This window comes from Oncorhynchus gorbuscha, linkage group LG11 (assembly GCF_021184085.1).
Source record: "Oncorhynchus gorbuscha isolate QuinsamMale2020 ecotype Even-year linkage group LG11, OgorEven_v1.0, whole genome shotgun sequence".
In the NCBI taxonomy this organism is placed as follows: Eukaryota; Metazoa; Chordata; class Actinopteri; order Salmoniformes; family Salmonidae; genus Oncorhynchus; species Oncorhynchus gorbuscha.
This window is the reverse complement of record NC_060183.1, coordinates 28,627,436-28,642,166: the sequence shown is the minus strand read 5'-3', so window position 1 is coordinate 28,642,166 and position 14,731 is coordinate 28,627,436. Positions and strand designations below refer to the sequence as shown.

The 14,731-nt window shown below is 44.7% G+C and overlaps 1 protein-coding gene across 1 annotated transcript in view; it reads right to left on the bottom strand.

Annotated features, from left to right (window-relative positions):
* The window catches only part of gucy2g (guanylate cyclase 2g), an 88,008-nt gene that overhangs the window by 27,255 nt on the left and 46,022 nt on the right, over window positions 1-14,731 (bottom strand). Inside the window, exons 7-12 of the mRNA XM_046367957.1 lie at window positions 10,393-10,537; window positions 6,891-7,026; window positions 6,630-6,733; window positions 4,765-4,931; window positions 4,474-4,617; window positions 2,441-2,529 (exon numbers count right to left, since the gene is read on the bottom strand). Of these exons, the coding sequence (XP_046223913.1) occupies window positions 2,441-2,529; window positions 4,474-4,617; window positions 4,765-4,931; window positions 6,630-6,733; window positions 6,891-7,026; window positions 10,393-10,537 (785 nt within the window). The remainder of the gene's footprint in view (window positions 1-2,440; window positions 2,530-4,473; window positions 4,618-4,764; window positions 4,932-6,629; window positions 6,734-6,890; window positions 7,027-10,392; window positions 10,538-14,731) is intronic.

The following is a 14,731-nucleotide window of genomic DNA, read 5'->3' as shown; positions in this document are numbered from 1 at the left end:
ACGTGGAAATGATGAAGGAGCGGATGACAGCCCTATGACCAGTGGTAAGGGAACATATGGAGAAGGCCCAACATGCCCAAACCCAGGTCTACATACGGGGAACCCAGCCCCGAGAATTCCAGATGGGAGACAAGGTGTTGGGCTTAATCCCGACGGCCGAAAGCAAGTTCCTGGCAACATGGAGCGGGCCGTACGAGGTGATAGAGAAGCTGGGACCCGTCAATTACCGCGCACGGCAGCCAGGGAGACAGAAACCCCAACAGATTCACCATGTAAGCCTGTTGAAGAAGTGGCACCATAGGACAGCCTTGGCCGTGTTATGGTCGGGACCCAAGACGCCAACGATACCAGTGGTGGTCCCGAGCAATGAGGACCCAAAAGCAAGCGCTCAGGGAGCTCGTCGATCAGAACATGGCGGTGTTCTTTGAAAAGCAAGGCCGCACGACCCTCGTTGAACACCACATCTGCATCTGGCCCGGGGAAATTGTACAAGAGGCCATATCGGCCGGCCCGGGGAAACGGTATAAAAGAGACCATATTGGTACCGGGTGCTCCCATTCCGTCTCCATGGAGCCCCACCCACATTCCAGCACCTGATGGACAAAGTAATTCGACCCCACCAACAGTACGCAGCGGCCTATTTGGATGATATCATCATCCACAAGCAGTGCTGGATGCACTCAGGCAAGCCAGGCTGACACTGAACCCAAAGAAATGCAAACTAGCCCCAGGAGAGGAAGGTCCAGAGCCCAGAAGACAGTATCCCAGATAATTATTTTGTTTGTGTTTGTTTTTTAAATAAACATCCTTGAAACCGAGCTAATCCAACTCTGTCCGTGTCTGATCTGTGTAAACGTCTTGCTCACACCCCCTGGTCTGCCCTAAAATATACAGTATATACTGAATAACGCAGCAGCGTTGCAGTTCTTGACACAAACCATTATCCCTAGTACATACAATGGGGCAAAAAAGTATTTAGTCAGCCACCAATTGTGCAAGTTCTCCCACTTAAAAGGATGAGAGAGGCTTGTAATTTTCATCATAGGTACACTTCAACTATGACAGACAAAATGAGAAGAAAAAAAATCAAGAAAATCACATTGTAGGATTTTTAATGAATTTATTTGCAAATTATGGTGGAAAATAAGTATTTGGTCACCTTCAAACAAGCAAGATTTCTGGCTCTCACAGACCTATAACTTCTTCTTTAAGAGGCTCCTCTGTCCTCTACTCGTTACCTGTATTAATGGCACATGTTTGAACTTGTTATCAGTATAAAAGACACCTGTCCACAACCTCAAACAGTCACACTCCAAACTCCACTATGGCCAAGACCAAAGAGCTGTCAAAGGACACCAGAAACAAAATTGTAGACCTGCACCAGGCTGGGAAGACTGAATCTGCAATAGGTAAGCAGCTTGGTTTGAAGAAATCAACTGTGGAAGCAATTATTAGGAAATGGAAGACATACAAGACCACTGATAATCTCCCTCGATCTGGGGCTCCACGCAAGATCTCATCCCGTGGGGTCAAAATGATCACAAGAATGGTGAGCAAAAATCCCAGAACCACACGGGGGGACCTAGTGAATGACCTGCAGAGAGCTGGGACCAAAGTAACAAAGCCTACCATCAGTAACACACTACGCCGCCAGGGACTCAAATCCTGCAGTGCCAGACGTGTCCTCCTGCTTAAGCCAGTACATGTCCAGGCCCGTCTGAAGTTTGCTAGAGAGCATTTGGATGATCCAGAAGAAGATTGGGAGAATGTCATATGGTCAGATGAAACCAAAATATAACTTTTTGGTAAAAACTCAACTCGTGGTGTTTGGAGGACAAAGAATGCTGAGTTGCATCCAAAGAACACCATACCTACTGTGAAGCATGGGGGTGGAAACATCATGCTTTGGGGCTGTTTTTCTGCAAAGGGACCGGGACGACTGATCCGTGTAAAGGAAAGAATGAATGGGGCCATGTATTGTGAGATTTTGAGTGAAAACCTCCTTCCATCAGCAAGGGCATTGAAGATGAAACGTGGCTGGGTCTTTCAGCATGACAATGATCGCAAACACACCGCCCATGCAACGAAGGAGTGGCTTCGTAAGAAGCATTTCAAGGTCCTTGAGTGGACTAGCCATTCTCCAGATCTCAACTCCATTTTTTGGAGGGAATTTTCATTACAGGCCTCTCTCATCTTTTTAAAATGGGAGAACTTGCACAATTGGTGGCTGACTAAATACTTTTTTTATATATATATATATTTTTTTTTACATAAGCCGACCATTCAAAAGCTCAGTTTTTACCTTTCTAAATGTACTAACCATGTGTTTGTTGGATTTATACTGTAGAAATGGTTAGAAGTTAAAAAGGCATTGTACTAAAATGTAATGTTGTGTCGTTTGAAAATGCCACAAAAGGGCTTCAGTCTAGTGAAACCCAACTTTACCATGTTGAACTCTGCGATGATGGACGGCTTCCTGATATCGCTGACTGATTGATTCTGCATGTATTTGATGGCCACTTGATTTCCCTGAACAAAAGAGAGGTAGGTAGTAACACAGTGTCAGTAACACATTGGCAGGCACACAGTGGCAGTTAAAACATCTATTCTATTCTAATCTATTAGATTGTATCAGTTGCAGGTAGGGGCCTTTATGGATAACACTTTATTTGAAAGGGGTATAACCTACAAAGCATTACATGGGCTTGCTCCTACCTACCTCTCTGATTTGGTCCTGCCGTACATACCTATACGTACGCTACGGTCACAAGACGCAGGCCTCCTAATTGTCCCTAGAATTTCTAAGCAAACAGCTGGAGGCAGGGCTTTCTCCTATAGAGCTCCATTTTTATGGAACGGTCTGCCTACCCATGTCAGAGACGCAAACTCGGTCTCAACCTTTAAGTCTTTACTGAAGACTCATCTCTTCAGTGGGTCATATGATTGAGTGTAGTCTGGCCCAGGAGTGGGAAGGTGAACGGAAAGGCTCTGGAGCAACGAACCGCCCTTGCTGTCTCTGCCTGGCCGGTTCCCCTTTTTCCACTGGGATTCTCTGCCTCTAACCCTGTTACGGGGCTGAGTCACTGGCTTGCTGGGGCTCTCTCGTGCCGTCCCTGGGGGGGTGCGTCACCTGGGTGGGTTGATTCACTGTTGTGGTCGGCCTGTCTGGGTTTCCCCCCTTTGGGTTGTACCGTGTCGGAGATCTTTGTGGGCTATACTCGGCCTTGTCTCAGGATGGTAAGTTGGTGGTTGTAGATTTCCCTCTAGTGGTGTGGGGGCTGTGCTTTGGCAAAGTGGGTGGGGTTATATCCTTCCTGTTTGGCCCTGTCCGGGGTGTCCTCGGATGGGGCCACAGTGTCTCCTGACCCCTCCTGTCTCAGCCTCCAGTATTTATGCTGCAGTAGTTTATGTGTCGGGGGGCTAGGGTCAGTTTGTTTATCTGGAGTACTTCTCCTGTCCTATTCGGTGTCCTGTGTAAATCTAAGTGTGCGTTCTCTAATTCTCTCCTTCTCTCCTTCTTTCTCTCTCTCGGAGGACCTGAGCCCTAGAACCATGCCCCAGGACTACCTGACATGATGACTCCTTGCTGTCCCCAGTCCACCTGGCCATGCTGCTGCTCCAGTTTCAACTGGCCTGGGCCCTAGGACCATGTCCCAGGACTACCTGACATGAGGACTCCTTGCTGTCCCCAGTCCACCTGGCCATGCTCCTGCTCCAGTTTCAACTGTTCTGCCTTACTATTATTCAACCATGCTGGTCATTTATGAACATTTGAACATCTTGGCCACGTTCTGTTATAATCTCCACCCGGCACAGCCAGAAGAGGACTGGCCACCCCACATATGCTCTCTCTAATTCTCTCTTTCTTTCTCTCTCTCGGAGGACCTGAGCCCTAGGACCGTGCCCCAGGACTACCTGACATGATGGCTCCTTGCTGTCCCCAGTCCACCTGACTGTGCTGCTGCTCCAGTTTCAACTGTTCTGCCTTATTATTATTTGACCATGCTGGTCATTTATGAACATTTGAACATCTTGGTCATTTTCTGTTATAATCTCTACCCGGCACAGCCAGAAGAGGACTGGCCACCCCACATAGCCCGGTTCCTCTCTAGGTTTCTTCCTAGGTTTTGGCCTTTCTAGGGAGTTTTTCCTAGCCACCGTGCTTTTACACCTGCATTGTTTGCTGTTTGGGGTTTTAGGCTGGGTTTCTGTACAGCACTTTGAGATATCAGCTGATGTACGAAGGGCTATATAAATAAATTTGATTTGATTTGATTTGATTTGATATACATTATGCATTCATTACACCTGACATGATAAACAGTTCAAAACATGAGTTTTGCTTCAACATTCCTAACGGTTTTCATGCTAACATCTATGTCATTTATGACATGGCTGTGGAACAGTATGTTAATTTAACCAGCAGAGTCATCCTGCTGTAGAGTATATTGATTGTATTCTGTCTATGTATACCTGAAAAAGACCTATAGTGGAGTAGATGTGCTCTTTCCCTGCATAGTCTCTCAGTCCGTAGCTAGTGGAGGAGAGGATGGTCTGATAGGAGCCTCCACTTCCAGTCTTACTGGCTGTCGTGCTCAGAGATAGGGCCGGCACTCCCTAGACGTTAACCATATTTTTGTTAGTTACATACATACTTTGAATACATTCAGTTAGACAAGTGACTAGGTATCCCCTTTCCCTTTGGTACGCAATGTTTCAGACGAGAGGAATCTCAGACATGTCCATTTTTGAATTGGCTCATACTTTAGGCTCTTTGATAATAGTGATCTCATTGTAGTTGATGATACACCAGCAGGAGCCGTCCAGCCTGGTCTGCAGCCGGAACTTCTGCAGCATAAGGAGGCCAATGAAGACCAGGGCTGACACACCGATGAGAGGGGACACCACCAGCAAGATCACCAGGGATATATCTGTTTAAAAAAAGCCCAGGTTTCGCTTTAAAGTGACCATTTAAGGGACAATTGAACATAAGTTTCCAGATATTTTCAGACATCAATTGTAGACTAATATTGAGATACTACCACGTCCCAGGTCATCTGGTGTGTAGACACACTTATGTTTCTATCTTAAATACATGTGAAACATAAGCACCATATAATTTCCTGATTTTATTCTACGCTGATCTTTTCCATTAATTTCAGATTGAGGCATATAACTGGATTGATACGTGGATTCATTTTGACATTAGAATATTTTTGAGATTTAAAAACATTTGATCATCTTTGATTATGGAGTGTAATGTCCCTTTAACAGCAAGACCACAATGTACAGCTATGTATATATACATTCAAATGAGCATATGTATATTATAATACTGTTATAGTGAAATGGAAACACTTTAGGAGGTATCGCTAAGAAAATATATGTATTCAATCCACTAATATTAAACGTGCATTTTTACATAGAAACATCTCTATTTTTAACATTTTGAGCTTGAACAATGGTTTATTAGAGGTATGGGTAGCACCATCTTGAATTTACATTGTAACGACTGTTGCCAATGTGTCATTGGTAGACTTGACCAAATTGTGAGGTTTAGCACCGTGACTGAAAGTGAATGCCGCCACCAGGAGGAAGCGCCTCGCCTCCACTGGACCTGAAAGGTTTCTCACAACTTTGACAGCTCTGCTTTTGAGATCAGGATGACAACATTAAGGTACGAAACTGTAGAATTAGTTTCTATGTTGGTAATAATATGGTCTGTTTACATTTATTTTTGAGGCTATTTATACAGATTTTTTATATTAATAAAACCTGTATAAACTGTATTTATAGTTATATGATAATATTATAGCTTGATAATAATTCTATTACACAATTTCTGATATGTCTTACTGCCATTCAATCCAATTAGACTGATTTGGATTTCCCCCTGACCAATATGTCGGCCATTTGCACCCCATTATGGAACTTTGAAGGTTTATGACATTGCATTTTTTAATAGGATCTATATGATCTTCTACGACAATTTTTTGCACAGATATTCTTAATTTTAGGCACAAAAAAAGCGGATCACTGGCCACTCTATATTCTGCAGTCTTTTGGATTTTTGTTTATTTTCCCAGTTTTTGCCATGGGTAACAGTGCATATGATGTATGCATTTGTAGGCCAATTTGGAAATTGTAGAATGACTGCATTACCCATAATGCTCAAATCCAAATTACGATGGCAATTTTGTATCACAATTGTAATTATATTTATATGGTGAAGGGCCTTCTATGATGTAGGGAAGGCCAGTAACTAATTTTACTGTGCATCACAATAGTCATCCTATTTCTATAGTAAAGGGTCAGTCATTTTTGTAAACAAAACTTCTTATTGTCACACAAGGTGCCACTGGTAGATTCAAAATGAGTAGCTTAATAATTATTTACATGTCCCAAGTTGCATTTGCAAACAAATTATTTTTCTGTATACATAACTGACAGTGAGCAATGAGCAAAATAACCATAGACAGCAAATTGACAGTGTATAAATAGTATTTCTATGGATGCAGTCCTCAGAGTGAACTGCATTTAATTTTAATAATCAGATCCAATGATTTACCGCCTGTAGGGTGGGATGCCACTAGTGTAGATTATTGTTGCATGGTGATATTGGGAATTACCATTGGAGAGCCATTGACAAAGCTTGTTGTCAAAGCCACAGTCAGGGTTATCAGTCGGAGGCTTTCCCTTTGGCCAGATCACAGATACAAACTTTGGGGTCGGTCTGCAAAGGAACAACATGACATGTATTCTATAAACCTACTATCCGATATTCATGGCGGGCCCAATTATTTGTACGATACAGAAATGGTCAGGTATTTACAAAGAAATTACACGGTAAAATAGCAATATATTTGAAATGAACTTCTACATTGAGTCACCTGATAGATTTGGTGTGGCTGTCAAAATGAAGGATGGGCACAAAGGTGGTGCTGTCATCAGTATGCTGCAGATCAAAAATGGAGTAGTCCAAGTTCCTCTCACCCTCCTCATCAAAGTGGACCAGTCCAGAGGCTCCTGTAATACACAGGTCCCCACATACAACGATTATGCTTACATTACACTCTTTTATAAATCCTCCATAGCAGTGCAACACCCATTATTAATACTCTGTAAATGGGTTAGCTGACAACGTCATGAAAAACAATGTGCACGCTTCAATGGGGCAGAAGGCAGTGTGTTGTTATGATGGCCAGCTAGGAATAATGACAAGCAGCTGCCACGTGGGGAATTGTAGGTGGGTCATTTCAGCTAGTTTTATTATCGACAATGGCAGCTGCTTCTCAACAGAAAAAAATCTGTGAACAGGTAAATTCATTTAAATGAATGGATGAAATAATACAATTTAGCATATGCTCTTCTCCAGAGTGACTTACAGGAGCAATTAGGCTTAAGTGCATTGCTCAGCTGTCACGCCTTGGTCATAGTATTTTGTGTATTCGTTATATATTTGGTCAGGCCAGGGTGTGACATGGGTTTATTTTTGTTGTATTTCGTATTGGGGTTTGTAGGCATTGGGATTGCGGCTGAGTAGGGGTGTAGCATAGGTTTGGCTGCCTGAGGCGGTTCTCAATCAGAGTCAGGTGATTCTCGTTGTCTCTGATTGGGAACCATATTTAGGTAGCCGGGGTTTCACTGTGTATTTCGTGGGTGATTGTTCCTGTCTCCGTGTTAGTGTTCACCAGACAGGCTGTATAGGTTTTCACATTCCGTTTGTTGTTTTGTATATTTATAAGTTATTTCATGTATCGCGATCATTCATTAAAGAACATGAGTAACCACTACGCTGCATTTTGGTCCGACTCTCTTTCGACGAACGAACGCTGTTACAGAATCACTCACCACACACGGACCGAGCGGCGTGGTTACAGGCAGCGACAGCAGGAGCAGCGAAAGGAGGATGAATTGTTCGGAGAAGGACGCTGGGATCAGCCGGGAGAATATCGCCGCCCCAAAGAAGAACTGGGGGTGGCAAGAGCTGAGAGACGCTGGTATGAGGAGAAACAACAGAGGCAGCAGGAGCTACAATATCGGGACTATACGACGTGGGAAGAAATAGACAGGTGGGCGGTCGACCCAGAGAGAGTGCCGGAGCCCGCCTGGGATTTGCTGGAGCAGTGCGAAGAGGGCTATAGGAGAATGGAGTTGGAGAGACAATCACGAAGGCGCAGAAGAAAGCCCGTGAGTCAGCCCCAAAAATGTATTGGGCGGGGGCTCAGAGGGAGAGTGGCAGAGTCAGGAGATAGACCTGAGCCAACTCTCCTTGTTTATCGTGAGGAGCCAAGGAGGAGACCAGAACCAGAGCCGGTGTTAGAGGTGAGCGAAGCAGAGACTGTGAAGTTAATGGGGAAAGTGGAGTGGAGAGTAATGAGGGAGTTGCTAGCTTGGTGCTTTAGGTACAAGATTCGTCCGACGAAGCGTGTCGGGGATTTGATGGCACCTGGGTCAGCGCTCCATACTCGTCCTGAGGTGCGTGTTAGTCGGCTGGTGAAAAATGTGCCAGCCTCACGCACTAGGCCTCCTGTGTACCTACCTAGCCTTGCACGTCCTGTGCCAGTCCTGCTCTCAGGCTCTCCAGTACACCTTCACGGTCCAGTCCATCCAGAGCCACCTCCACACACCAGTCCTCCAGTAGCAGCTCCCCGCACCAGGCTTCCTGTGCGTGTCCTCGATCCAGTACCACCAGTTCTAGCACCACGCACCAGGCCTTCAGTGTGCCTCGCCTGTTCAGCACAGCCAGAGCCTTCCTTCCCTCCTGCGCTGTCGGAGTCTCCCGCCTGTTCAGCGCTTCCAGAGCCTTCCTCCTCTACAGCGCTGCCGGAGCCTCCTGCCTGTTCGGAGCAGCCTGAGCTGCCAGACTGCATGGAGCAGCCAGAGCTGCCAGAGCTGCCAGTCTGCATAGAGCAGCCAGAGCTGCCAGTCTGCATAGAGCAGCCAGAGCTGCCAGCCTGCATGGAGCAGCCAGAGCTGTCAGCCTGCATGGAGCAGCCAGAGCTGTCAGCCTGCATGGAGCAGCCAGAGCTGTCAGCCTGCATGGAGTAGCCAGAGCTGCCAGTCTGCATGGAGCAGCCAGAGCTGTTAGCCTGCATGGAGCAGCCAGAGCTGTCAGTCTGCATGGAGCAGCCAGAGCTGTCAGTCTGCATGGAGCAGCCAATCTACATGGAGCAGCCAGAGCTGTCAGTCTGCACAAAGCCGCCAGTCTGCATGGAGCAGCTAGATCCGCCCGTCAGCCATGATCTTCCAGATCTGCCAGTCAACCAGACTCTTCCAGTCAACCAGAATCTTCCAGATCCGCCAGCCAGCCAGGATCTACCGGAGCCAACTACCTGCCTGAGCTTCCTCTCAGTACTGGGCTTCTCCTCAGTCCCGGGCTTCCCCTCAGTCCCGGGCTTCCCCTCAGTCCCGGGCTTCCCCTCAGTCCCGGGCTTCCCCTCAGTCCCGAGCTGCCCCTCAGTCCCGAGCTGCCCCTCAGTCACGAGCTGCCCCTCAAGTCACGAGCTGCCCCTCAGTCACGAGCTGCCCCTCAGTCCAGTGGGGTTCTGGGTGAGCACTATTAGGCCATGTTCGGCGGCGAGGGTGGATTATCCCAGGACGCGAAGGGGAGGAACTATGACATTAATGGAGTGGGGTCCACGTCCCGAGCCGGAGCCGCCACCATTGGACAGACGCCCACCCAGACCCTCCCTATGGTTTTGAGGTGCGTCCGGGAGTCCGCACCTTAGGGGGGGGGGGGTTCTGTCACGCCTTGATCATAGTATTTTATGTATTCGTTATATATTTGGTCAGGCCAGGGTGTGACATGGGTTTATTTTTGTTGTATTTCGTATTGGGGTTTGTAGGCATTGGGATTGCGGCTGAGTAGGGGTGTAGCATAGGTTTGGCTGCCTGAGGCGGTTCTCAATCAGAGTCAGGTGATGCTCGTTGTCTCTGATTGGGAACCATATTTAGGTAGCCGGGGTTTCACTGTGTATTTCATGGGTGATTGTTCCTGTCTCCGTGTTAGTGTTCACCAGACAGGCTGTATAGGTTTTCACGTTCCGTTTGTTGTTTTGTATATTTTTGGTCCGACCCCCTTCCGACCCCCGCCGTTACATCAGGGGCACATAGAAAGATGTATTCCCTTGTCAGCTTAGGGATTCAAACCTGCAATCTTTCTGGTACTGGTACAACAAGCTTAACTGCTAGGCTACCTGGCCACCATTATCATGCTTTCCCATAGACTGAGTGTCGACAGCTGCTCAGGGCTTGGATGTCTGAATGTCACTGCATTGTAATAGGTTTAATTTATTTGACAGAGACAATGAACATTCCAGAGTCTAGACATAAATGTGCTGGAGTTTTTTCTGTCTAGCCATGAATGAATAGAAGCTGAATTGAAGCTACCATAGAAGTGGATGTTGTTCTTGTTCTTCAGTCTCTGGAGCAGTTCCCTGCCGTCATGGGGGTCTTTGCCATCTTTGAGGACTTCCTTCAGTGCCATGGCGTAAAGCAGGACTGCATCGTGCAAGTAGGCAGAGTAAGGGCTAACCTGGAACACATCATCACCCATAGCAGAATCTCATGCTTTTACTCGATCTCAATGGAAAGGGTAAGACTTGCTTGAAGGGACTTCATAAAGCATTCACAACCCATTCATAAGCAATACATACAATACAATACAGAGTTACTTTCTGCCAAGCTACAAGGGGTTAATGCAGGCATGGTTTTGGGCATCAAAGTTGAGACTGTTCTAAAGTGATCTTACCACACATGTGAATGTAATGTTGATCTGAAAGGTTTTTAGTAAAAAACCGTCTTCAGCTGTCCTAATTTACTAGTTGAGAGATGTGATGCAATGTTTAACGAAATATCAACTTAAGTTGAAAAACTGCTAATGAATATTGTTAAAATGCTCATGTATGTGATATGTATGAGGTATGAATGTGTTAGGAAGTCCTTACGTAGGTACTCATCAAGTAAAGTGTTACCTTAAAGATATTAGGTGCTTTTGAGTGGTAACACTAATGCAACTGACTGTCGAAGAAAGTCGAGGAGTGAAGTCAGACACTAATGTGGTTTTCCAACAGCAAGGCTCAGATTAACATGGCAGTGTTTCCATTGTTTATCAAAGTTGTTCTTTATAATGTTTAAATAAAATGTTAACCCCATATCACACACTCACAAACTGAAATATATGTGTGTGTACATTGTACAATCAATTAGTGAGAGACAAAAATATCACTTTCATTTGAATATCCACTGTAGCCTGCTATAAATCTTGGCAAAGTTGGTTCCTGTTCCAGTCATGTCTTCTGTCATGTTCCCGTGAGTCAAACAAAAACTCTAATGATTGGTTTACAATAGAGCCTGCCACAATGCAGGTGATGGCTGCGGGATGAAGTTTGTGAAGAGCAACTGTAGAAAGTTGCAGTCGACTGTAATCAAACCTTCATAACCTTTGATCACATTTTGTAAAGTTTGGGACCATTTTTATCCCCATAACAGTGGCATCAGTTCAGCTCAGCTATGGCAAAGTGGGGGTTGGAAGTTGAAGCTCATTTACTGCATTTTTACACCATTTAAAAACTCTAAAATGCTATTTGGAGAACAGGAAAAAAAGAAAAAAATTGACCCCAGCCTCTGACCCCAGCAAAAATAAAAGGTTTAAATATATTTGGAAGGGCATATACAATGTTAACAACTACTGAACCTCATCATAAATTGACTCATTTACTTTTGAACGGTGCATGCAGTGCAATGTGAAATAGATGCCTAATACATGCAAGTCACAACAAGGGCGACTTCAAATGCTGACATCTGTCAGGACCCGGTTACGAACCCGGGTCTCCGGAGTGTGAAACAGTCACTTAACCAACTGAGCCACGAATAGTCGGCAGAACCCAGAAGATGAGGCAGACACAGCAGTACTTGAGACGGTGTATTTAATGAAGTAAAAAGTGAAGTTCTTCAGGAAAACATGTAACTCCACAACCTCAAAAGGAATTCCACAAGAACTAAGGTAATCCTCCAAGACAAAAAAGGTAAATCCACAAGGTGGAAGGTAAAGCACAAAAAGCCTCAAAAGATACTCAAAAAACAAAAAAGAACAAAAAACAGAATTCCACAAGAGAGTCCACCGGGATCAACAAGAGTTCTCAGAGTACTAGGGCTGGGTGCTCACATACAAACACAGAGCAAAGAACAGAGGAAAACAAAGGGTTTACATACAATCAGGGGAAACAAGGCACAGGTGCAAATAATAATGGGGATGAAGGGAAAACAAAAGGTCAAAAGGCACAATGGGGGCATCTAGTGACCAAAAACCGGAACAACCCTGGCCAAATCCTGACAGACATCCATAAGCGGTGCGTCAGTTTAAAGCTGTTTTCACCATGAAATTTCACCTTTATAATAAAGGATTGCGTGCGTCTATCATCGCACTTGCAAACTAATGTAATATAAGCTACTATTCCTAATGTGATGAGTAGATTGCATAGTCATAATTTAGGCTAATAATATAACTCAATCATTGTTAGCAAAACAGACTGTTCTGAACAATGCATGCCTGAGCGCTTAATGACAGAGTAGGCCTTTTATAAATTAAATTTCATGCAATTCTACTATATTTTATATGACTGGAAACTGGATATATTTTATATGACTGGAAGTTACCTCATCTTGAAGGTAACCATCTAATCTAGACTTACGAAAGGGAGAGAAACAAATTGTACAATATGACGTCCATCTGGCCTAGAGCAGGAAATTAGTGCCCCCAAAAACCTTTCCAGTGGTACTGATCCAATGATACAGTGCATTCGGAAAGTATTCAGACCCCTTGACTTTTTCCACAATTTCTTATGTTACAGCCTTATTCTAAAAGGGATTTTTAAAAATGTCCTCATCAATGTACACACAATACTCCATAATGACAAAGCAAATTTTTTTGCAAATGTATTAAAAATGTAAAAAACAGAAATACCTTATTTACATAAGTATTCATGAGACTTGAAATTTAGCTCAGGTGTGTAAAAACGCAGTAAATGAGCTTCAACTTCCAACCCCCACGCACCCCACTTTGCCATAGCTGAGCTGAACTGATGCCACTATTATGGGGATAAAAATGGTCCCCAAAAAATGTCAACTTCATGAACTTTACAAACGTCATGTGATCAAAGGATATGAAGTACCACCTGATGTACATTCAATTGATTGGACATGATTTAGACAGGCTCACACCTGCCTATATAAGGTTCCACAGTTGACAGTGCATGTCAGAGCAAAAACCAAGCCATGAGAACAAAGGAATTGTATGTTGAGCTCTGAGACAGGATTGTGTCGAGGCACAGATCAGGGGAAGGGTACCAAAACATTTCTACAGCATTGAAAGCCCCAAGAACACAGTGGCCTCCATCATTCTTAATGGAAGAAGTTTGGAACCATCAAGACTCTTCCTAGAGCTGGCCTCCAGGCCAAACTGAGAAATCGGGGGAGAAGGGCCTTGGTCAGGGAGGTGACTAAGAACCCGATGGTCACTCTGACAGAGTTCAAGAGCTCCTCTGTGGAGATGAGAGAACCTTCCAGAATTATAACCGTATCTGTAAGACTCCACCAATCAGGCCTATATGGTAGAGTGGCCAGAGAGAAGCCACTGCTCACTAAAAGGCACATGACAGCCTGCTTGGAGTTTGCCAAAAGGCACCTAAAGGACTCTCAGACCATGGGAAACAAGATTCTCTGGTCTGATGAAACCAAGATTGGACTCTTTGGCCTGAATGCCAAGTGCCACGTCTGGAGGAAACCTGGCACCATTCCTAAAGTGAAGCATGGTGGTGGCAGCATCATGTTGTGGGGATGTTTTTTCAGCAGCAGGGACTGGGAGACTAGTCAAGATCGAGGGAAAGATGAACGGAACAAAGTACAGAGAGATCCTTGATGAAAACCTGCTCCAGAGCACTCAGGACATCAGACTAGGGCGAAGGTTCACCTTCCAACAACGAACCTAAGCACTAAGCCAAGACAACGCAGAAGTGGCTTCGGGACAAATCTCTGAATATCATTGAGTGACCCAGCCAGAGCTCGGACTTGAACCCGATTGAACAATTCTGGAGAAACCTGAAAATAGCTATGCTGCGACGCTCCCCATCGAACCTGACAAAGCTTGAGCGGATCTGCAGAGAGGAATGGGAGAAACTCTCCAAATACAGGTGTGCCAAGCTTGTAGCGTCATACCCAAGAAGACTTGAGGCTGTAATCGCTTCCAAAGGTGCTTCAACAAAATACTGAGTAATGGGTCTGAATACCTATGTAAATGTGATATTTCAGTTTTGTATTTTGTTTAAATCAATTTGCAAAATTTTCTGCAAACCTGTTTTTGCTTTGTCATTATGGGGTATTGTGTGTAGATTGGGGGGGGGAATGCTATACATTTTAGAATAAGGCTGTAATGTAATAAAAGTGTGCATAAAGTTAAGGGGTCTGAATAGTTTTCGAATGCACTGTAAATAGTTAACTGCTAAATAACTTCTAAATAAATAACTGCTAAATAGTTAACCTAATAGCTATCCGGACAATCTGCATTGACCCCATTTGACTCATCACATACACTGCTGTTACTGCTCATTATCTATCCTGTTGCCTAGTCACTTTGCCCCCACCTATATGTACATACCTACCTCAATTACCTCATACTGCTGCATCGACTCTGTACTGATACCCCGTGTATATAGCCAAGTTATCGTTACTC